At 37.0% G+C, this 23,370-nt stretch overlaps 1 protein-coding gene across 1 annotated transcript; it reads right to left on the bottom strand.

Moving 5' to 3' along the window:
* Nucleotides 1-477: 477 nt before the first annotated feature.
* LOC306879980 (tumor necrosis factor alpha-induced protein 2-like) lies at nucleotides 478-22,893 on the bottom strand. The gene is made up of 13 exons (XM_079433213.1): nucleotides 22,807-22,893; nucleotides 8,927-9,118; nucleotides 8,676-8,834; nucleotides 7,665-8,295; nucleotides 7,452-7,566; nucleotides 7,114-7,236; nucleotides 6,936-7,030; nucleotides 6,757-6,849; nucleotides 6,352-6,478; nucleotides 4,120-4,245; nucleotides 3,626-3,781; nucleotides 1,746-1,867; nucleotides 478-1,539 (listed from the first exon to the last, which is right to left on the bottom strand). The coding sequence occupies exons 1-13, from the start codon at nucleotides 22,874-22,876 to the stop codon at nucleotides 1,380-1,382; spliced, it is 2,169 nt and encodes a 722-aa protein (XP_079289339.1). The 5' UTR covers nucleotides 22,877-22,893; the 3' UTR covers nucleotides 478-1,379.
* Nucleotides 22,894-23,370: the final 477 nt, after the last annotated feature.

The following is a 23,370-nucleotide window of genomic DNA, read 5'->3' as shown; positions in this document are numbered from 1 at the left end:
TTATGTACTTGCTCAAATATTGATTTTGGATCATTTTTAACCAAAAAAAGTTACAGACTGCAGCAATGTTCATATCTGCAGCCAGACCCTTAGGGGGCGTCGAAAGGTGGGACTAAGGTATAGGATACACAACTGACTGACAGCATAGCATCATAAACAAATCCTTCCTAACATAAAATATTAAAGTAAATACCAGAAACAAAGAATTAGTTAAACTCTCCATCTCACTATACTCGCTTCATTACATTTTACTGGAACTTGAATTTATACTGCAGTCTGATGCAAAGAACATTTTTCCATTAACACTGAAAAACACAATAGCAAACTTTCGTTCGCCAAAATGTCAGGATGAGAATAATTTATAAAGAGAACTAAATGAGATTAAAATGTTGAGCCTTTTTTGTGTTAAAATGTAGTTTTGACTGCATAAATAAACCAGTTTTATGGTTTTGGTTAAAGTGATACAATTCAGTTTCTAGTTGCAAAAATGGATCTTTGTTTTTGACAAGTGTAAACATTTTATTCAGATACTATAGGTAAATGAAAGACACCTACATTGACAGCAAAGAAAAAAAAAGGCTATTTTCTGAGCAGCTCTCATTCTCTTCAATGTAAAATGACATTTACTATACTGTTTTGTGTATTGTGAAGCAAGGCATGCAGCATAATCATTAAGTGAAACATTAAGTGCATTATATCAGAATGTTTAAATATTTTTTTCACATTATTTTCAGAGCTGCGAACATGCATTCAAATAAAGCTAAAACACTTTATATTAGAACACATATATATATATATACACATACACCTTTTTACATTTGGTTTGACCATTTAGACTGTTCTGGCATTTCACAGGTTTTCTCAACTGGTTTTACACAAATTCAGTGCTCTAAAAAAACTTGTAATGTTCCATATTCAAAAATGTCATTGATTAAATACAACTTTCAAAATACATTGTTCTCAACCTTAATTTTGAAAAACTGTAACAATCATATGACTGAGTTTTTGTAATAATAAATATTACGTAAAATAATACTGATACTTGGCGTCCCCCACTGGGATAGATTCCAACCCCGACCATGCAGAGGATATGGAAAATGGATGGATAATACTGATTTTGTATCACAGTAAGCTTCATAGTTGTTTAACATTAGCAATTGATAGTAATGGAATTCAGATGACTTTCCATGTGGCGAGTACTTCTAGAGAAGAGTTAAGTAGAGGACTAAGTGTCCAGTAGACCTTAATTTTGGAGAACTGTAACAGAATAATATCACAAGTTTCCTTAATAATAAACATGATATTACATAACAATACTGATTATCGATTACAGTGTGAATCACAGGTGTTTCACATTAACTATAGATGTAACAGGGCATTCATATGATTTTCCGTTTGACGAGTACTTTAGAAAAGAAGGAAGTAGGGGACTCTGTGTCCAGTGTGCCTCTGTTTTCTCTCAAACACTCTATGATCCTGCGCAGATCTGACCTTGAAAGGTTGGTCTTCAGGTTTAGGAGAGCAAGAACCTGCTGTTCACTAGTGCAGAATGACAACAAAGAACACGCATGAAACAAGGCACACACACTGTAAGATTGATTATCAAATTCTAAACTCATTTTTCTAATGGCAAAACTGTTGATATTTTTTATAAAGAATGAGACTGAAAATAAGATATCTTACTATAGTTGCTTTCTCTACGGTAAAATAACTGCATCTTGCCAGCTGCTGTCTAACAGACTCACCTAATATCAGGATATTGTTTTGCCAGAGTAACTATCTCAAGTTGCAAACTCCCAGGATTCTGTAGTATCAGAATCTCTGATAATTCTGGCAGTATTTGACTGAGCCCTTCCTCTCTGGATCCCTATAGGGAAGAGAATGACACTCAGTTTTAATGTTATATAACAATCTCCCTCTGCTTTCCCAGAATTCATTATGCTGTTTCAAGCAAAGAATACACTCATTAGAACCATATTTTGTCTGTGACTCTAAGTAGACTGAAGTTCTAAGCGGCCATGCATTATTATAATTTTTCTGTCTTGTTTTCTCGTGATCATGACTTAATTTTCTCGTGATCTCGACATAACGAAAGTTGTTTTGTCGTTATCACGATTTAATTTTCTCTGTGTATTCGGCATGAGAAAATGCTATAGAAGCAGCATCATAGCAGCATCATGGATGATCGTATTCGCTTTTACTTTGATCAGGGACTCACTCAAACTGAAATAGCTCTGTGTCTGTCAGTGATTGATGACTTACACATAAGTGTTCGACACTTGAGAAGGAGGCTGTCAGGTCTGCAACTTTATCGTCGAAGACAATATAGCAACCCTGATTTTCTCACGATAGCTACAATTACGTCGTGAGAAAAAGTTTTTTACGTTCAGATCAACAACTTTCGTTATGTCGAGATAACGTCAAAACAACTTTCGTTATGTCGAGAAAATTAAGTCGTGATAACGACAAAACAACTTTCATTATGTTGAGATCACGAGAAAATTAAGTCGTGATAACGACAAAACAACTCGTTATGTCGAGATCACGAGAAAATTAAGTTGTGATAACGACAAAACAACTTTCGTTATGTCGAGATCACGAGAAAACAAGACAGAAAAATTATAACAATGCATGGCCGCTTAGAATTTCCGTAATATTGTGTTTAAAATAAGGAAAGGAAAAAACAGGAAAGGGAAGTGATGTGTGGCCAAGTATGGTGACCCATACTTGGAATTTGTGCTCTGCATTTAACCCATCCAAGTGTACACACAGTAGCGAACATACACCCAGAGCAGTGATGCATAATAGTACCACACTACTGTATTTTACTGTAAGTATATCAAACACACAAATGTTTTCAATTTTCCAAACCATTTTAACTCTTAATTAACCCTACAACACTTTAAGCCTCTGGGGCTTTAATTATTGTTTTAAGTTTCCCAATGTGAACAACTAGGATAAAAATACATGCAACATAAACATATTTACATTAAAACTTTGTTAAAATAAATAAATATATATAAAACAATGATCATGGGAATAGTTCACCCAAAGATGAAAATGGAATGAAAATTTGCTCACCAATGAATCCTCTGCAGTCAATGTAGGCCTAGTTTTAAATCATTGCTTCTGATCAAAATATGAGTCCATAATTCATCATAACACTTCCTCTAGTGAAAAGGTCGATCCCTTGTCATCCTCTCACATCAAAGTCCTCTGACATATTTGTTTAGAACTGCTTAGGACTGTTTTCACTTGTAAATGGTGCTTGATCCGTGCATACTTCTCTCCTGATTCAGACGAGACAGCTTTTTTACTGCAGTATTATGGATAGAGGACTCATATTTGAGTTTGAAGTTAAAACATCTTAATGAATTTGTTTATAACAAAAATGCTGCTTTTTGCTTTGCAAGACATTAATTGATACTACTGGAGTGGTGTGGATTACTTATGAATTACTGTGATTTTTTTATCAGCTGTTTGGACTCTCATTCTGACGGCACCCATCCACTGCAGAGGATCCATTGATGAATAATATATATATATATATATATGTAATGCTACATTTCTCAAATCTATATGAATGTATGTTTATATGCATGTGTGGATCTGGATGTGATCTCACCACTTTGGCAAATAGAGAGCAGATTGTATAGCTATTGTGGCACATGAACTCAGCAGCTGCTTCTTGCTGCTCTTTGTCTTTCAGTTTCAGTTTTCTCTTCATCATTCGCCTCACATACTCAACCATTACTTCTACATGCAGCTCAGCCAGTAGCTCCTATAAACACACAGATACACAATCTTCATAGATCTATAATTTTATTAAAAAAAACACATTAGTAATCAATGTAAGATTATGTCTGTTTACAACAGTGGTTCTCAACCTTTTCCAAGGGCCCCCATTGCCTACAACAATATTTTGTAGGCCCAGCAAGTTTTTTTTTTTCCCAGTTAAGACATTTTCCAGCATGTTTTAATGTTTTTCTTTTATCTTGAGGCTCACTTGGAAGTTTGCTTAGGCCCTCCAGTGAGCCCTTGGCCCCTTGGTTGAGAACCACAGATTTACAATATGTTAGTTCTGTCAGAAACAATATTTGCTGCAAAATTGGTTCTGACCTCTCTGCAGACAGGCTTTAGCTCTTTGAAATTGTCTATGTTATGCTCAAGCGCCTTCACCAGCTCCTCCACAACCTCACAATGTCCAGCAAACCAAACTTGAGTCCACAGTTTACAGTACTGCAGCTGTGTAAATAAACATTATGGTTATTTCCAAAATGTAAGATTTAATTTAAGAAGTTAATATTAAAAGAAGCATTGCAAACATGGAAGTAAAGCACATTATGAGATTTCTCTATAGTGAGAACTTCTGTGTTGGCCCTGGAACAACATTCCTATAATAAAATCAAAAGCCAAGCCATTCCTTAACCCTCTCCACAGCCTACCTCTAAAAATCTGAGATGTGAAATTTTAAGTTAAAGATTTAAAAAAAAAAAAAAAAAAAAAGGAACATGCCAAAACATGTCAGACCTTTCAGGCTAACATTCATCATAACCATTGATTGATATGCGGTCCAACAAGATATTGATACAGTAACTACTTGCCTAAATCCAAGTGTCACGGTGCACACAGCAGGGGGGGAACAAGGAACACGCAGACGTGGATGTAAACTCAAATATATGTCTTTAATGAAGACATGGCAGGACAAGGCAGACACAGACAGGAACACCGGGGAGTAACGAGTAGAACAGACGACATCCAACGGAACAGACAGGACTAATATACAAGGGATAATCATAGACAATTAGACAAACATGGATGGACAAGAATAAACTAATAATCACATCAGACAAGGACAGGAAACAAACCAAATATGGACACAAGAGGCAGGAACACATGACACACACGACAGAGGACTGACATAACTCCCCCCTCCCGAAAGGCTCGTCCTGAGCCTTAACAGTTCCATCGGGGAGGGGGGACCTCCAGAGCGGAACAGACAGATGGAGGCCAAGGCGGAGCTGAGAGCTCAGGAGGCCATGGCAGATGGTCTTCGGGGCCTTGGCCTCTGACCCCTCGGCCCGGCCCCTACAGCCAGATCCCTTTTACCCCCCAAAAAAAAAAATTCCCTGGGGAAGTTAGGAGGTATCAGGAGCCCTCCGGGGCTAGACACACAGAACAGTACACGACGGGACAGGAACAGGACAACCCACAGGAACAGGAAGCCCTCCTAGGCAAACTAGGAAGCTGAGGCTTCTTCTGGGCATGACATGACATCAGGGTCCCTCAGCAACCGCCTCCACTTCCACAACAAGAGGAGCCGCCTGCCCCAGACGAGTCTCCGTGGACAAGACAAGACTAGGTTAGATTAAAACTGCTCCTGTGGATACAACAAAACCGGCACTCCTGGCCGGAACTAGGAATCAGCGGCGGCCGGCGGGCATGACTCAGCGGCGATCCGGCGGGCTTGGGTGAACCGCGGACGGCGCCGTGACTTGAGGGAGCCGCCGACGTTGGGTTGGCTTTCCCCACGGACGGCGGAGTCGATCTCCCGCGAACGGCGGGCTGGAGTGAGCGGCTGGCTTGGGATAGCCGCGGGCAGCGGCTGATAACTCCCGCGATCGGCGGGCTCGCGGCACTCGCGAAGACCAGACCTTCATACATTTATTGTAATAAAGTCTTTGTTTTGGTATCTGTTCCTGTCTGTCCCGCGGCAAGGAAGTCGTCACTCGTGATCCCGCAGTCGGCGTGGGAGTTCGGCGGGATCACGAGTGACGACTTCCTTGCCGCGGGACAGACAGGAACAGATACCAAAACAAAGACTTTCTAAAAAACGGAAAAACAAAACGGGGTGAAGGGGCGCCGCTTACTGTATGAAGGTCTGGTCTTCTGTCACAGTGCACACAGCAGGGGGGGAACAAGGAACACGCAGACGTGGATGTAAACTCAAATATATGTCTTTAATGAAGACATGGCAGGACAAGGCAGACACAGACAGGAACACCGGGGAGTAACGAGTAGACCAGATGACATCCAACTGAACAGACAGGACTATACAAGGGATAATCATAGACAAATAGACAAACATGGCTGGACAAGAATAAACTAATTATCACATCAGAAAAGGACAGGAAACAAACCAAATATGGACACAAGAGGCAGGAACACATGACAGACAAGACAGAGGACTGACACCAAGTTTGTTAAATTGCTGTAGTATCTATCAAATGCTGACTTCTACATTCTGATTTCCATTGGTCATCTAACATAAAAAATTAGATGGAAAATGTTGATTGGGGCAGTACCTTTTGGTAAATAAATATAGTAACTGCACATTTTTTTGTTCTTTACCTTTAGTTCAGTGTGAATTCGACTGAGGAAGTATTTGTGACAAATGTTTTTGAGATTTGCTAATGTGGACAGGCAAGCTGCTCTGGTGTCCTCTGAGAAAGGATGTTCTGGTTTTTGTACATAATCCCTGAAGATATAGAGAAAGAATGGTTGGTACAATTTTATTGTAATAATGGCAGTAGATTTGTTAACAAGATAAGAAAGAGCTGTATTTTTTAAATATAAAATTATATTTGAATGATTTTAATTCAAGTATGATCAATATAATACACTATTGTAATAATATTTTTAAATAATTACATTATATTGTAACAGCATATTTAAACAATTAAAAAATGTATACTTAGAACTGCTGCAACAAGGTAGAAAACAGATTTCTCAGTCAATCATTCAAACTCTGTTTACCTAAACTGGTGAATATTAACCAAATTAGCACTGAGTGTTTTAGGGATGTTTTCTTGTTTTCCTTTGATAAGTTCCTCCAGACTTGTCTTATAGCTGCCATTGAAAAAAAAGAGAAAGCATGTCAATCTTATGATTTTACATATGTGAGAATGTGACAATGATAGTGACTAGTTAGCTACCTCAGAAGAAAGCTGTCCAGCTGGTTTAGAAGACTCCAGGCTTTACGTTCACCGCTCAAAAGTGTGTTGACATCTTTTACAGCCCCATCAACAAGCTATAAAAAAATGACTCGGTTTAAGGATCCCAAAATCACGTATAATTAAAGTAAGATGATGTTACAGAGTCAGTAGAGCTCACTGGTAAAACATCTACAGCAAAGTTACTGAAGTAGTATCCATCCATCAGCTCTGGTTCGATGCCATCACTCCATTTTTTCACTTCTTTCTCAAAAGCATTGGATAACCACTTTCTGACCTCATTCTGATGAGAGAAAATAAGCAACAGGAATTCTAAACTAAAACATGCAGTATTAACTGATATGAGAGAGAGGAACATTAATTAACACAACACTGTATCTATGGCAGATATGAGCAGCATGTCCAGTCAAATGCAAACTATCAAATTCTGCAAATGGGAGCCTCGTTTTAATCCCAACATACAACAGATGCTATAACGTCAGTCATGTTCTGAATCACCTCTTTGAAAGAGAGGTACTGTTCCTCTAATCTCTTAAGATCTTCTTCAGGTAACAGAGGTCCAAGTGATGAACTGTTGATGTGCTCCTCTAGTTCTTTATGTTTCAGTACATCTCTAAGAAAAATCATTAAAGAACATTAACATTTCTGAAACTGAAAATGTATGTAAAACAGCATGCGTTTGAAAGAGGAATGTTGTTTACTAGCCCTTACTTTGGGTAGTAATCCACAATCCAACTCAATATATAGAGGCATTCCTCATAACTGATATTGGATCTGGCAAGCTCTTGGAGTCTGGTGGAAAAGGCTCGATGGTAGAGCTGAGCATACGTTCTGCAGATGTCAAATTCTGGTGGGTAACACTCTCTCAGATTTCGGACCACTCTAAGCAGGTCTTTCTGCACTTGTTTGCCCATTCGACACACCTCTCTCTTCAAGGAGGTAGACAGGTTGTCTGCTTTATTCTCCTGTTCATCTGCATTCTTCATGCGTTGCTCCACGATAATCTGGAGTAAGGTGTCATGGATCTTTCTGCACCTTGTGGGCCTCCATATTGGTCGCTGATCCACAGCCACTTCCGCCCAGCGTCTGTCCTGTGCCTCCTCTTTAAGTATTGAAGTCAAAGCACTCTTGAGTGTCTCCTGGTTGTCCTCACTGAAAGAGTCATGGATGACAAATCTCAGTCGCAAAATAAAGATCTCATAGTCCGTATGCAGCTTGTCTTTCTCATCTTCTGCACTGGCCACTTCTTTTGACCTGAAGAGACATTCCTCAGCTTCCACCAGCTGCTGCTGTGCTTCAGTCAAATGGTTCTGCTCAAGATTCCCATTGAAATCTAGCTCCACTGCATTATGTGAGGGAACAATTACATTACATTAACTTCTGAAAATTAACCCTTAGCTTTTGCTAATTCTCATGTGTATGGTATAGAAGGAGTTTTAACTTTTGATGCCAACAATCCTCTAATATAGTGATCATATTGCGAGAGACCCATAAAATAGAATAAAATAATAAAATATATATAGCAGCTGCATTATACATTTGTATTACTGTGTAGATTGTCATGTAAACTTTGAATATCATGCCTGAAATAAAGACTAAATGAATGAATTGCATTTATATCGTCATTGTTCTAATGGTAAAACAAATGATTAAAATAATATCTAGGAAATATTTACTCTTTGTATTGTGTTTACAGTGCATTTTTTTCTAACTATACTATACCTGTTGGAGTTTCAGGGGATTTTGATTTCTTCTGCCGTTTCTTGAAGTCAAGAATTTTAAATTTTTCTGATATTTTCATTCTGATATTTTGTTTCTTACATTCCACTTGAGGATCACCAGGAGAATCTGCTATGCCTTCAGTGCTGTCAAGGTCCACTTCTAAAGAATAAATCAGAAATTAGAAGATGATAAGAAACTTGTTTTCTTTCATTTTGAAGCATTATAATTTACAACACATTGTGCTATATTACCGGGGGTGAGAGCAGTTTCAGGTTTTGATTTCTTTCTGTGTTTTATAATGCTTCTCAATTTCAGATTTTTTGGTATTTTCATTTTGTGTTTTTGTTTCTGACATTGTTCTTTGGGCTCTTCATCAGCTGTGCCTTCAATGGCAATGATTTCTTCACCGATTTCTTCTGATTTATTATTTTCTTTAAGGTCTTCTGAAAGCAGAATGTAATCAGAAACATATCAAATAAAATATGAATCTTATAAAATAAATAAATCCTCATATCTGAATATTGGGATGGGGGGGGGGGGGGGGCTGTGACAATTTAGCTAATTGTCACAGCTAAACAATTAGCTGTGACTGACATCACATGAATCGCCTGCAGGGTGTATGTTTTTTTAAGCCATTTGGTTTATGAGGACCAGTGTTGGGTGTAATGCATTACTAAGTAATGTTTTACTCTGATTTATTTACTTTTCCCTTGAAAAAGTTGGATGTGCTGTCTGTAGTTTTTTGTTGGGCTGCCTTTAGCTTCTATAACATTGTGAATTCGCTTTGGACTTGTTTCAACAATGTTATGCAACATCACATTTGTTTCACATTTATTTCCATCAAGAGTTGCACTGATTCTTTTTGCTGGGTATCTCCAGCACATCCAAAAAGCCTTTCATTAGGGTTGAGATCGGGATTTTATTGCAACCAATGCATGTGTGAAAATGATTCCTCATGCTCACTGAATCACTCTTTCACAATTTGAGCCCAATGAATCTTGGCTTTTTCGTCCTGGAATTTGGACATGGGTATGTCAATCACTGCAATTACGTATTTTGTATTTATTTAAATCCAAATAGTCTAGTTCCTTTTTTTGGCCAGTAACATTCTCCCTCCTATACTTTGCACAGTTCAAGAAGAATTTTACAATGTTATTTATTTGAAAGAATTAACAGAGCAGTTTCATGTCTATCCTTGTGCTACTTACCTGTTCAAGGTTTATACAGGATTTTAAAAGTAATTAGGTGGTAATAGCCTATAATGCCTTGGCCTACTTTTTAGAGAAAGTAATTAGTACAGTAATCTAATTATGCTGTTTAAAATGTAATTATTAGCTATCATTAATAGGACGAACAATACTTTTTAAGAGTAACATCCCTAACACTAATGAGGACACAGGAAGTGCCCCAGTAAATTATGTTTAGGTTGTAACTTGTTTATATAGGCCTACATTTGTTTCCTCATAAACCATGTAGGCTATTCAAGCACGTATACACACACACACACACACACACACACACACTAGTTGATTTTGCTCGACGGAATGGCCACACTGTTCCCTGCTCTTTAACCGAATCTTACATATGTCCTTTTATTTTTTCCGATCTGCCACCCATTACTGGTTTACTTTAAATAACTTGTAGTCGCATTGCACTGCACAGGCTGGTGCTTTTCGGGTAAAATTCCAACTGGATAACGTTATAGATATACAGAAATAGACAGAATAACAACGAAAGGTCAAAGTGGAATAAAAGAACGCAAGGTTGGGCAATCCACTGCAAAAACTATCAGTGTGAAAGTAAAAATCTTGCCTTTTATTGTTTTCCCAAAGACCCTGACAGGTAATTATTCACAAAAGTGTATAATTTGTGTTCTGAAGTGGGACGTCCTGTACAACAGAATCACAAGAATTTACCATTAGATGTCGTATGTGCTTTTTCTGTTGTTTTTGTGTGGCATTACCGAAGTATTTGAACAGAGCTAAATATGACAGGATAGCACTTTCTATATAGCATGAACTTACTACAGAAAATACAATGTGTGGTATTTGTATGGTATTTGTATTGTTTTTGTGTGATATTTCCAAAACAATGACATCTAGCTGGCAGAAATATAATGCAGGTGAGTGCAGTATGCCAAATAAAGTATTGTCTATAATAAGATACTATAAGATCTGAATATATGATAAAAATGCCAAGCTGTAATCGACTGCTAAAGTATTTTACAATATAAACAATTGTCTGACCTCAATTTTCATAATTGAAAATTTTATTAAACTACAAATGAATTCACTAGCACATAGTATCCTCACAAAAATGTTAGTTTTATGATTTAAATTGAATTAATGACAAATGTTATATTGTAACTATAACAGCTATAATGTAATGACAACATCAATAGTTCTAAAATATATGAAATATAATCCAGTATGTATTGTGTGTTTTATATATACAGTACACAAAATAATCAATTATTATAATTATACTCATTAACATAATAGCATTAATAATTATATTATCAGTGTTGGGGGTAACGCATTACAAGTAACGCGAGTTACATAATAATATTACATTTTTCAAGTAACTAGTAAAGTAACTGTTACGTGTAGTGCAGGACAAGGAGCACGACGAGGAGCAGGAACAGGTAAACAGTCTTTTAATATATACAATCCAGGAACAAATACAAGGAGTCTCAGGAAACCAACAGCACCAACACAAGAACATGAAATAATAACCGACAAACTAAAACTCACACATAGGAACTTATAAAGGGGCAGATAACGAGGACCGACAGGTGAACACAATGACACGGGGAAAACTAGGTCACAAGGGAAGACAGACATGTTACAGTAACGCATTACTTTTTAATTTACAAGAAAATATCTGAGTTACAACGCCAGTTACTTTTTCCCCATTTATTGACTGACAGTGCGCTGTGAACATGCTGTTACTGTAGTTCTTGACTAAATATGAATGTGCATTAATTCATCTCACTCGCAAAAAACAGATTTAGTATTCATCAAAATGAATTAAAACAGTAAAAAATGCAAACTCAGACTATGACGCAAACCTGCAATAATTAAATATGTTAAACAACACAAATGTATCTAATCCCATTTTATAAACCAATGTCTTTGCTGCTGACCTTTGATGATCCAGTTCAACCATACTAAGCAAAAATGACTTTAGATAAACTAACAATTGTCCTTCATTGTTTTTTTATTGCTGAAGAGTGTTGAACCTTCTTCTCCTGCATTCTACTTTACAGACGCGAATTTCCTTTTCCTTCAGTCTGAGGTTTATTCATTACACTTTTTGCTGTGAAAGGGCTTTTACATTTGCTATAATTAGAACTTCTTGTATTAAAAACAATCAAGCCTTGCTCATATTTAAAAAGTAACGCAAAAGTAACGTAACATTACTTTCCATAAAAAGTAACTAAGTAAATTAGTTACTTTTTTAGGGAGTAACGCAATATCGTAAGGCATTACTTTAAAAAGTAACTTTCCCCAACACTGTATATTATGCGCACAGGCATTTACACTTGCGTTGCTTGTTGCCCGTTTCCATTGCAATGGCGACTCAGACTTTGGCGCACTTTTGGATTTTGAACCTTGACGTCAAGCCTTTCTCAACCGCCAACCGCCAACCAGTTTGAAAAATGTTGCATTTCTGATTATTTTATTTTTCCGAAGAAAACACAGTCGAAACAGGTCTGAGTTACACTGAAGACACGCACATTCACGACAAACATTAAGGAAGAATGGTATTTCTCCGAAGTAATCGTCAGGTGGCCCGCTGAGAGAAACCAGATGTCTCAGTTCATCGCCAGAATCGTGTATTTTGCTGGAGAGTAAATGAAGTGCTTCTGCTGTACTTTTATGTGCATATGTTAAGCTAATTGTGTTGTATTTGTCCGTTTAATTTACCACACGAGCACATATCACACTATTTAGATGAGATAACAAGTATACACAAAACTTGATTTAGACTGACAGGAAATAGCAGCTCTTCATTAAAAGAACAGGTTCATAAGAGTTATTGGTTCATAAAGTGGACACTGAAATTGTCCAAAAAGACCCAGCTCAATAGTGTCATGTTCGTAAACTGAACTACATTGGTGGATCAGTACATAGTATAGCCAGTTTTCATGATTTAATAGATTAATAAGATTCATACTGAGTTCGGTATAATACATCAATCATGTGTTTTCTGTGTGAGTTAAACAAGTAAAGAGTGCTGCTGCAGAAACCTACATTTGTTCCGTATTGTACTATACACGTATTTAGGTAAAAATTGTCATTCACATAGATTGTCTATCCTATCTTTTAATTGACATATTGGTTTTACATTTAAAAAGATATTAATGAGTAAAACAAAAGTCTCAGCTACTAAGTTCAATCAGCGGACAGCCCTATTGTTGACATGTGTTTTTATATTACAGTCAGGCCTGGATGAAAACCTGCTTAAAGAGAGAGAGAGAGATTAAGATAAAGCCTGGTGCTGATGTACCCTTTATAAGCTAAATGAAGAACTGTAAAACCAAAAAAACTCAATGACGCTGAAAAGACTGTCAGCTCAGCCTCAGTAAGTATGCTCTTTTTGCCAATCTTTTATATAGACCATTTCAACGGCTATTCGGATGTTTTCGGTTAGTGTTTGAGGGCATTCAAAACAATGGCGGCAGGCGCTTGATGCACAGTGGGATTGCAATTAATTTATTTAATCCTGCTGTTTAAAATGTCAAAATTAAAATGAGATCCTTGTTGCTCGGTGGTTGGGTGCTCCCTCTTGCCTGGAACTAACATTAATTTAAAAATAATCGGAAATTAAAGGGTTTACAGGATATACAGCGTAAGGAAAAGTTCTTGTTTTTTTTCCATTTGATTCTTTGTATTTCTTTACGTTAACTCTTCAAGTATGATGCAGCATTGTGTTTTCTTCATTGCTGACATATGCGCCTAGCGTTTTGATTCTTGTTTCGTGAAAAAGGCCAAGCTTTTATTTCCGTTTTATTGCAAGCGTTATGTGGGCTATAATTAAATATGAGTTCACATTAGTTATCTAGCTATCTTGACAGCAGATAAATGTAGTGAGTAACACATTATAGAAATGCATTCTGTAAACTTGAATGTTGTATAGTGAAACAGTGAACTGCAGTATAGTTTACAAAAGCTGACGGTGAACATTTTTCATCACTTATTAAGCTTCTCTAATGTTAATTCCAACATGTACTGATGTATTAAAACAATAATACTATTATTTGTAAATATTGTGCATTAAATTACTACTTTTGTCTTTAGGAAAGCCATCATCTGTAATGAAAGACACCTAAGTGAGTGCTACAGGGAGACAGGACAGTGCCAAACCACATGTGACCATATGAACACCCAGATGTGTTTGAGAACTTGATGAAATGCAATGTAGTGCTTAAAGCTGCTCATGGTCAGCCTGCTGCTTTTGATATTGATCACATATGAATAAACTTGCTGGAAACAGTCTCTGTTTTTTGTTTATGCAGTACTGGTCAAATGTCTGGACACATTACTACTTTTTATGTTTTTGAAAGAAGTATCTTATAATGTTCGTCAAGCCTCCATTTATTTGATAAATAATACAGACAAAATCTGTAATATTGTGAAATATTATGGTTTTCTGTTTTAATATTCTTTATATCTGTGATGCAAAGCTGGACTTTGATCAGCCTTTACTCCAGTCTTAAGTGTCACATGACCCTTCAGAGATCATTCTAATTTGCTGATTTGATATTTGGTTATTGTCAGTGTTGGAAACAATTGTGCTGCTTAATATTTTTTTCTGGAACTTGTGGTAATTTATACAGGATTGGCAGGGATTTTCAAAATATAGAAATATGTCTTAACAGTATGTCTTTACTATCACTTAAAAAAAAAAAAATCAATTTAACATCCTTGCTGAATAAATGTATTCATATTCTTAAAAAATAAAATAAAATAAAACATATTTACCCCAAACTTTTTAACAGTAGTGCATGTTGTTACAAAACATTTATATTATAAATAAATGCTATTCTTTTATTCAAAGAATACTAAAATGATCTCAGTATATAAAGAAATATTAAGCAGTACAACTTTTTCCAACACTGATAATAAATCAGCATATTAAAATGATTTCTGAAGGATCGTGTGACACTGAAGACTAGAGTAATTATGCTGAAAATTCAGCTTTGATCACAGAAATAAATTATATTTTAAAGCATATTAAAATAGAAAACCATTATTTTAAATTGTAATATTTCAAAATATTACTGTTTTTGTCTAAATTTTTGATCAATTAAATGCAGGCTTGATGAGCATTGGAGACTAAAAATAGTAATAGTGCCCACACTTTTAACCTGTATGTGTGTTTACAGTAAATGTGCATAAAAAACATACATACACACATATATACTGTATGTAGTATGGGTGCATTTATTAATGTAGGCTGTAATTTTATCTAAAAAAAAACAACTAATAAAGGTTTATGCAAAACACGGTAGCCAGCAGTGAATTGCATTCATCTTGTTTATTTGTGACCACATGATGGCTCAGATAGAGCATTCAAATGCTTTCTAGCACTGTTCCACAGCAACAAACCTGACCAAACTAAGCACACATTATAAAACGAATGAAATCAGTAATAATGACATGAAGTGCAAGTGAAATGTCCACCTCCCCGGACATCTTAGCACAAACCATCGTAAGTAACACTGTTTGTCTTGCTTCAGTTTAAACGAGCATACAACTGATGTCAAGCATTGTACAAACAAATGATCCCAAACCTCTCCGCGAAGGAGTTAATTGTAAGCATCCATACTGCGATACGTCTTGTGTACACGCACGCAGCATCAATCAGAGCCGCTTTGAGCCGTCCGGAAGACTACTTTAATGGTATAAGTTTGTAAGTTTAAAGGGTAATTCTATTTTTTTTTTTTTTAATACCTAACTTGCGCTTCCTCTAGACTTAAAAAGTATGTGCTGTAGGTTTTGATAGATCTGAGATTTAAAAATGGTGCTACCGGAAATGCTTCAGGACCAGACATGTGCAGTAGCGTTCCAACGCCTTTGTTATTGTTTACGTCCTTGAAATGGTCTATATATAAAAAAAGAAAAACAGAAATAAAGACTGGACAGCATTTAATGCAGCAACTAATTAAACATAAGTCCACAAGATAGTAGGCTCAATACTATAAAACCGTCAATTCCAGTTTTTCAAAACACAATACCACAAAAGGCAGTAATGTTTATGCTGCTTCTCAAGGCCCCTGTAAATGAATCAGTTCAAGAAATGTGTGTGTCGCGTTCTTTTACGTTCTGCCTGGAAACAAAGATGCCAAACCCCCTCACAAAAGAAGAAAGCCGTCATGTTTACAACAAATTATCAAGCGAGCGAAAGCTTAATTGTGATATGTTAATGTTTGAATTCTGTGAATTTGCATTTTCATGCTTTGTTTAATTGTGCCTTATATTGTTTTATTGTGTCATATACCCTAGTTTGTAGGGTACACAGATGATGTTGTTACACATGGTGAATAAATGTTGAAATGTAATATGGCAGATGTAGTATGGTGTGTCACATTTTTCTATTTGTAACATTTTTAAGATTATGACAAGTATGCCAGTAATACCACAGGTTTATGACAGAAAAACTATGGTTTTCTTGCAAATTAAGCAATTTAAGTGTTACCATAAAAAACCCTGCAAAATTCTTACAGGAATACCACAAGAATATAACAAAAGGACCACAGGACTATTAATTATCACAGATTAATTTGCACAGCCTTCTTTGATCATATTTACCAAGGGTGCCGATATCTTTCCCTTACGAAACAAAAATATATTGCAATATACTAGAATTTATATTGCAATACATTAGAAAATATATTTCAATGTATCAGAAACTTCCTCATATATTTGAAAATATATAGCAATATATGGATGGACAACCTATTGCTATATATTGATTCATATATTAAAATACATTGATATACAGACAAAACTGTATTACATTATTGCATGTATGTTTATTGAAACAAAGTATTTTTTTTATGAGTTAATCAAGCTCATGCATAGGTTTACAGAGAGGTATTCTGAACCAGGGGCGGTGTATTTTCTTCTCCTTCCGTCCATGCCTCTCTTCTTCTGGAACGGAACACTCGTCAATGTCGGTACCATAGACATAAAGAGATAGACGCCCCATTGGCTGCTGGAAACGAGAAATGCGGCCGCCATCTTGGACCGGGCATACTCTGGAATTGATTACATCGCGTAGCAGCAGCAGAAGTGAGAGAACATGTCTGAACACTGTGTAATATATTCCTGCTCCAATCGGCGGACCATCGAAAGCAGGGCTCGGGGGATTACTTTTCACAAGTATGATTTAACATTACTATACTATTGGTTGTATTTTGTGAATAGAATATTACCAGAGTTGAGAAGTACCAAGGATCTTTGATGTTACCGTAACGTTAATGAAACGATACTAAGCTAAGTTAACAATGCTATGTTTACTGTTCACCCGGCTATGAAGTGAGACAAGATAGCACTGTGTCCCTGTCTGCTGTGGAGATGTCCTCTGCTGAAATTGCTGAAGAGCACCCATCTCCATTCACCAACATTTCAGCCCTTGTGTATGACCACAGTTATCTCCCCACTCGGTTTGGTGGTCTGGTGGAAAATGCTCTGGTCTACATAGCAGGGTTTGTAGTCCGGCAGGTTCTACGAAAGCTGTCCTGTGATGTGTGTCGTGTAAGCTTGGTCAGTGATGCTGTACCATCTTCATTTGACAAGAGCTACCACCTTCTAACCCTGAAAAATAACGGCGGCCTAGTGATTCCATCACAAGGCACAGTGAAGGTTTGATTTTATCATCTTGTTTTTTTTCATCTTTGTTAAGGTTGATTTGTTATTATTTCCTCTATTATGTTTATGGTCGGTACCACTTTGCTGCTTGCACGATCCGTTATGCGCATGCGCAGATGATAATCCTGTTTACGACACTGCACGATCCCACGCTTGCGCACCTTTGCGCCGCGCGAACATATTGCGCATGCGCATAACCGATCGTGCCGCCGGCAGCACGGGATACAAGCCACCGCTACTCTGAGTCTGTGCGTACGTGCCTCAGCGGTGAGAGGAGAAAAAAAAAGAAAGATGAAGTTTGCGCTAATGAGCTGGTCAAAGGGGAAGGATAAAGATGCTCTCAGTATAGAATCCTAACTGTCATATTTTGATTTACAAATATTTGAATGCTCATAGAACTACAAATGCACTACTATGTCCCCTATTCACTCACATATGATGCTATGAAAACAAAACACATCAGCATCTGTATAATCTGGTAAAATTGACCCACTACATTGAGAGGGAGGGAAGTATCCTCCATTTTCACAAAAAAATGAATAGATAAGCAACCACTTTCAAACCATCGTTTATTTAACAACACTTATTCCCAATCGAAATGTATGGAATTGATAGAGCTATCACAGAAGACAAGGCAATCACGTTATTAGTCCAACACAAACAATTTGAAATCTGCCAGTTATCCCTCCACAACAATTTACAGCATTTTCATAAAGCTGGCACCTCAAGGAAAAAATAAAAAATAAAATGCAGTATAACTATTTGATCATAAACATTTTGATCCTAAGCTCATTTAACTTGTTTTAAAATAGAACAACAACATGTTATAGCACAATTAACCAGTTAAACATTTTAGTGCTACATAAATACACTACACCATGCTAAATACACAAAACAATTTCTCTGAAGAAGACAAGATAAAATAAATGCTATATAATCTGGCAAAACACACAACTTTAGTCCTAAATAATGAGGAAGTGCATGTTTGAATTTGAAATGCCTTCATTTGGCAAACACATCTTACAATGGAAAGTCGTGGCCTAATGGTTAGAGAGTCGGACTTGTAATCCAAAGGTTGTGGGTTCGATTCTCGGGCCGGCAGGGATTGTAGGTGGGGGGGAGTGAATGTCCAGCGCTCTCTCCACCCTCAATACCACGACTGAGGTGCCCTTGAGCAAGGCACCGAACCCCCAACTGCTCCCCGGGCGCTGCAGCATAAATGGCTGCCCACTGCTCCGGGTGTGTGTTCACGGTGTGTGTGTGTTCACTGCTGTGTGTGTGTGCACGTTGGATGGGTTAAATGCAGAGCACGAATTCCGAGTATGGGTCACCATACTTGGCTGAATGTCACTTCACTTCACTTCACTTCACAATGGCTTTTTTCTGGACTTTGACTGTGCAAACTGGTGTATAACATCTTCAAAATCAAGGCCACTAACAAGTTCATGTTCAATGGCTAAGAGAGAAAGTGCAGAGAGCCGGTGTAGGCAGGCGGTGTAGAAAAGTCCTGGCTAGCTGAGTTATCCTCGTCGTTGACGGAAGCTGACTTAACAGAACTGTCGGCAACATTAACAGGAGTGAAGAAATTACCTATTTTAGGTATATACTTTAAATTTTCAGCGTTTCTGATGTCCTTTTCCTTTTTTAATTTTCACTTCGCGCTCCCACTTAGCTTCTCCATTGTGTCTGATTTTTTTTTTTCTGTTGTAGCAACGCCTGACGTCACGTAACGCGCTCGGCGTAACCTTTGACCCACCTCATGCGGACTGACCAATGGGGAGAGGGTCTTTCACTTGAGGCCCTCTCTTCATTGGTCAGTCCGCATGAGACTGACTCTCAACCGCTCTCACCTCAAGTTCAAAGTCATAGGCAGCGCAGCATATCTCTGTGCAGCGCAAAAGCCCGGGTGGACAGTTTGTTAAATATAAAGCGGGAGATTACAGATACAGTATTTTGCTCGTGCCCTTGCTGTCCTGGGCCCTTTAGATGTCGTGGGCCCCTGGGCAATTGCCCAGTTGCCCGTATGGTTAATCCGGGCTTGCCACTAGGGAATGATGACTCCTCCAGAGTGTCTGCCCATTGTTGGGAGACTGCAAAAGCACAACCTACAGCGAAAGGAATGGCCCGCACCCTCCTGCTGGGCCTGTACAGTATTGATGTCCTACTGAAGTCCAACCTGACGGGAGGGGTCAACAAGGTCGATCCATCTGCAGAGAGACGCCAGCCTCTGGACCCCAAGAATCTTACAGCTTTACTCAGTAAGACAATAAGAATTTATTTTTAATGGATTAATATATTTTGCAAAGTTATTGTAAATGGTAAAGGGTAACAAACACTTTAGGACTGAAATGTACACAACTAATAGCGAAACAGATGGACAAATAAAAAGCTTTAACAGCTTTGATATTCTTTTAGATATAAAGCGATTTCTCTATCTAGTCAGAATACATAAAACATTTTTTAGCATTAAAATAGATCCCCTGTAGCAGCTTTAAAATCCCAGCACCAGCACCAATTCACCTCCCACAGGCATGCTTGGCTACGGCAAAGTACAGTTGCTTTCACTGACCACAATACTTCCTGGAAAACAAAGTGGATACAGTAGTATAACCTCCTTGCTCTAAAAGCCCCTTGGAGAACCTTCCTAACTCCTTCCTTGGTTCCTTGAGAAGCCAATTCTGATTTCAGACTGAACTATTTACAGGTAACTCACTGAAGAGCGAGGACTAGGCATATAAGAAAAATATTACCAGTATTAGGATCCACCTCATCTTTTGCAACAATCAGAGGCTAACATTATGGATGTCTTTCTTATTTTCTTTTCTTTTACAGATGCAGTTGTTCAGCAACACCCAGGGGCGAAGATTCCACACATACGAACGGCCATAAACAAAAGGATCTGTGAGTTAAGACACCAGGAGAAGAAAAAGTCCATAGACAACTGAAGGGCTGGCCAAGGCTGGCCAATCAGAGTGGGTCTTGATAAGTTAGCATGCGGGATCCATAACACTGCACTAAAGGATTGTTATGTTTTTTTTTTCCACTGAGGGATTGTTCTGTTTTTGTTGCACTGAAGACTGTTTTATTTTATTACAATGAAGAACAGTTGTCCTTTAGGAAATGTTTTATTAATTATTTTAAGTATTTTTGTTCATTTATAGTTGTTGTTGCCATCTATTGGATCACATAAAAATATAACATGTTTAAAAGAAGAAGAAAAAAAGATTTTATAGCCTGGAACTAATTATGATATGGCATATATGGCACATCCCTACCAGCAAACCAGCTTGCCGTTTGCCGAGCACATTATGTACATTATGTGTACATAAGCTTCAGATGGAACCATGGTGACATGCCTTTCATTCCGTTTGTTCTCAGGTCACTGTCTCTTCAGCTGCTGCTTTTGAAATAAACCTCATTCAGTTAATGTCAACTATATTGATGTCTTATTCAATCTATTATATTTTAAAATATATGACAGACATTGTACATTAGATTATTTTATATTTACCATGTATACAATATATAATATATTATGTAATATAAATCAATATATTTTTCAACATATTTAAGACATATGTTCCCATATAAATCTGATTATATTATCTTGTACATTGAGGTATATTATCTCATATAATTTTATATATATATTTACATATATATATATATATACAATGCCTCTTCCAATATATAATTTCATATAATGTGGGCTATATTTCAATATACATAACAATATATTAAATAGTATAATGATATGTATTTATTCAATATATGATGAAAACGGCAATAATTGCAGTATTTTTCCCATATATTGCAATATATAACTTACATATATATAATATATCATATGATATATTACTATGTAAATTTCACAATATATGGAGACACATGAAATATATTGTCACGTAATATATTGAGAAATATATTTTTGTTGCGTAAGGGTTGGCCATGACAGTAGGCCTACATATTGTACGTTTTAATCCCCTGGAACACACTACAAACATGATGATCTCTAGAACATGATGCATTGCTGTGTCTGTTATAATTAAATAATAATAATAATAAAAAAAAAATTTACATAAGCCTCTATACCAGTGGTTCCCAGCGGGAGCAGATATACTTTGAGGTAGGGCTGGGCGATAAAACGATAACTATAATTATATTCCTCGAAAAACCAAGTTCGATAAATATTCAATTTAATGTTTATGCGGCAAAAGCGGAACAAAACAGCGCTACTCATTTGAACCGCGCCAAAGCGTAGCATTCAAGCTTTATTAATATTCATATCGAGTTCTTGATGACATGAGTCCAAACCTGTGAAATATGATTTTCAAACCCATGCTGAAGATCGTGCTGACTGACATTTGCCTAGCATTAGTGCATAAGTGCATCGATCTCCCTTATAAAGTACATTATTACGAAATATGTATTGGCGAGATTCACATCATAATCTGTTATGACTGACATGAACGTTTAGTTAATAGTTGGGGAAAATCTGATGTGTAACATTATATTTGATCCATGCATTACAGTAGGTCTTAATATCTGTCTCAATGTTACGTTAAAAGAAAAGATGGAATCACTCGCTGCTCTTGATTAAATACTGTTTATTTGCATCTTTGTTCTTGTTTTTAATGAAAGAGATAAAATAAAAATTGCTATATTGTGATTAACAATATAGTAATTATTATTAAGAAAAGAATTGGAGGAAAAATGAAAAAATTGTTGGGAACCACTGTTCTGTACTCTTTGGTACCAAATTTTTCTGGTTGCTATGGTAATGAAAATGACTTGGCACTTTGGAGAGCAAGGTGCTGGCTGCTCTTTAATAGGCTTTGTGAAAGATTTCAGACCACTACAAATAAATTCGTAAATACATGGAATTTAAGCCTTTGTAGTTTATGTTGTCTCGTGTGCCACATTTCATATCTGGGCAAAATGACATGTTAACTATCTGTTGTTCATATTTGCAGCTTTAGAAAACTTGTAGACATTGTGCTGACGCCTATGTGTATAGCAATAGGTGAATTCTTTAATACAGGGCTGTGGCATATAGGCTACATTAAGCTATGTTTAGCTAACATTAATAGGGCAGACAACAACACCTCAAGAACACCACAAATGTTTTAATTCATGTCTACTTACATTTAAAATCAAAAGCTTTTCATCTCAGTCTTTAAACAGCAGGTTATAAAAGTGTGGTCAACAATTGCAGAACAAGACAATGTATGTCATGCTATAGATTGTCTTACCTTTTCTCACTTTGCTAAAGGGCATCATCCAGAATTGAAGGCAGCCCTGGTATGTCCCAAGTACTCTCATTTAGCTTTGAGCTGTGTGAGAGTCTACTCCCTCACAGCTTCTTTTATAGGCTGATGATGTGGTCCAGAGGCACGCTGCTGCATCATGTGATCTAGTGGAGTGGTTTGCAAACATCGCAGCATTATTTTTTGATCTTGATTGCTAGATCTAACCTACTTCCTGAGTGTTAACTAGGCTATAATGAACACTGATAATGATGATGACTCTTCTGACATGACTCATGTCTGATTTGTGGAGAACAGCGGTCCAGTATGAGTCTAACGATGCCATTTCCATATTCTTGTTTAAGCATCATTTTAAAGAAAGCATAAGCATTGATAACAAGCCTCCCTTTTTGAATCAACACTGGGTTGGCTAAATTGCGCAAACTGCGTTGTTTTTAACTCAGGCGTTTAGTGTGTGTGCAATGGATTTTAGTCAGACTTTGGAGCCTGTGGGTTGTTCCATTGTAAGTAGCATTACAATTATACTGCAAATGTAGGCTGTTGTGAGTT

Source organism: Barbus barbus (assembly GCF_936440315.1).
Source record: "Barbus barbus genome assembly, chromosome: 14".
NCBI classification, from domain to species: Eukaryota; Metazoa; Chordata; class Actinopteri; order Cypriniformes; family Cyprinidae; genus Barbus; species Barbus barbus.
Note: the sequence above shows the minus strand (reverse complement) of the source record. Positions and strands in the feature narration are given on the sequence as shown.

Bases quoted from the DNA above. Each gene is read 5' to 3' on its own strand.
- LOC306879980 (XM_079433213.1), bottom strand. From the start codon at position 22,876: ATGAGAGTACTTGGGACATACCAGGGCTGCCTTCAATTCTGGATGATG. The intron at 7,567-7,664 runs GTAAGGGCTAGT...GATTTTTCTTAG, and splicing joins ATTGTGGATTACTACCCAAA to AGATGTACTGAAACATAAAG. The intron at 3,782-4,119 runs GTCAGAACCAAT...GTGTGTTTATAG, and splicing joins TAAAGCCTGTCTGCAGAGAG to GAGCTACTGGCTGAGCTGCA.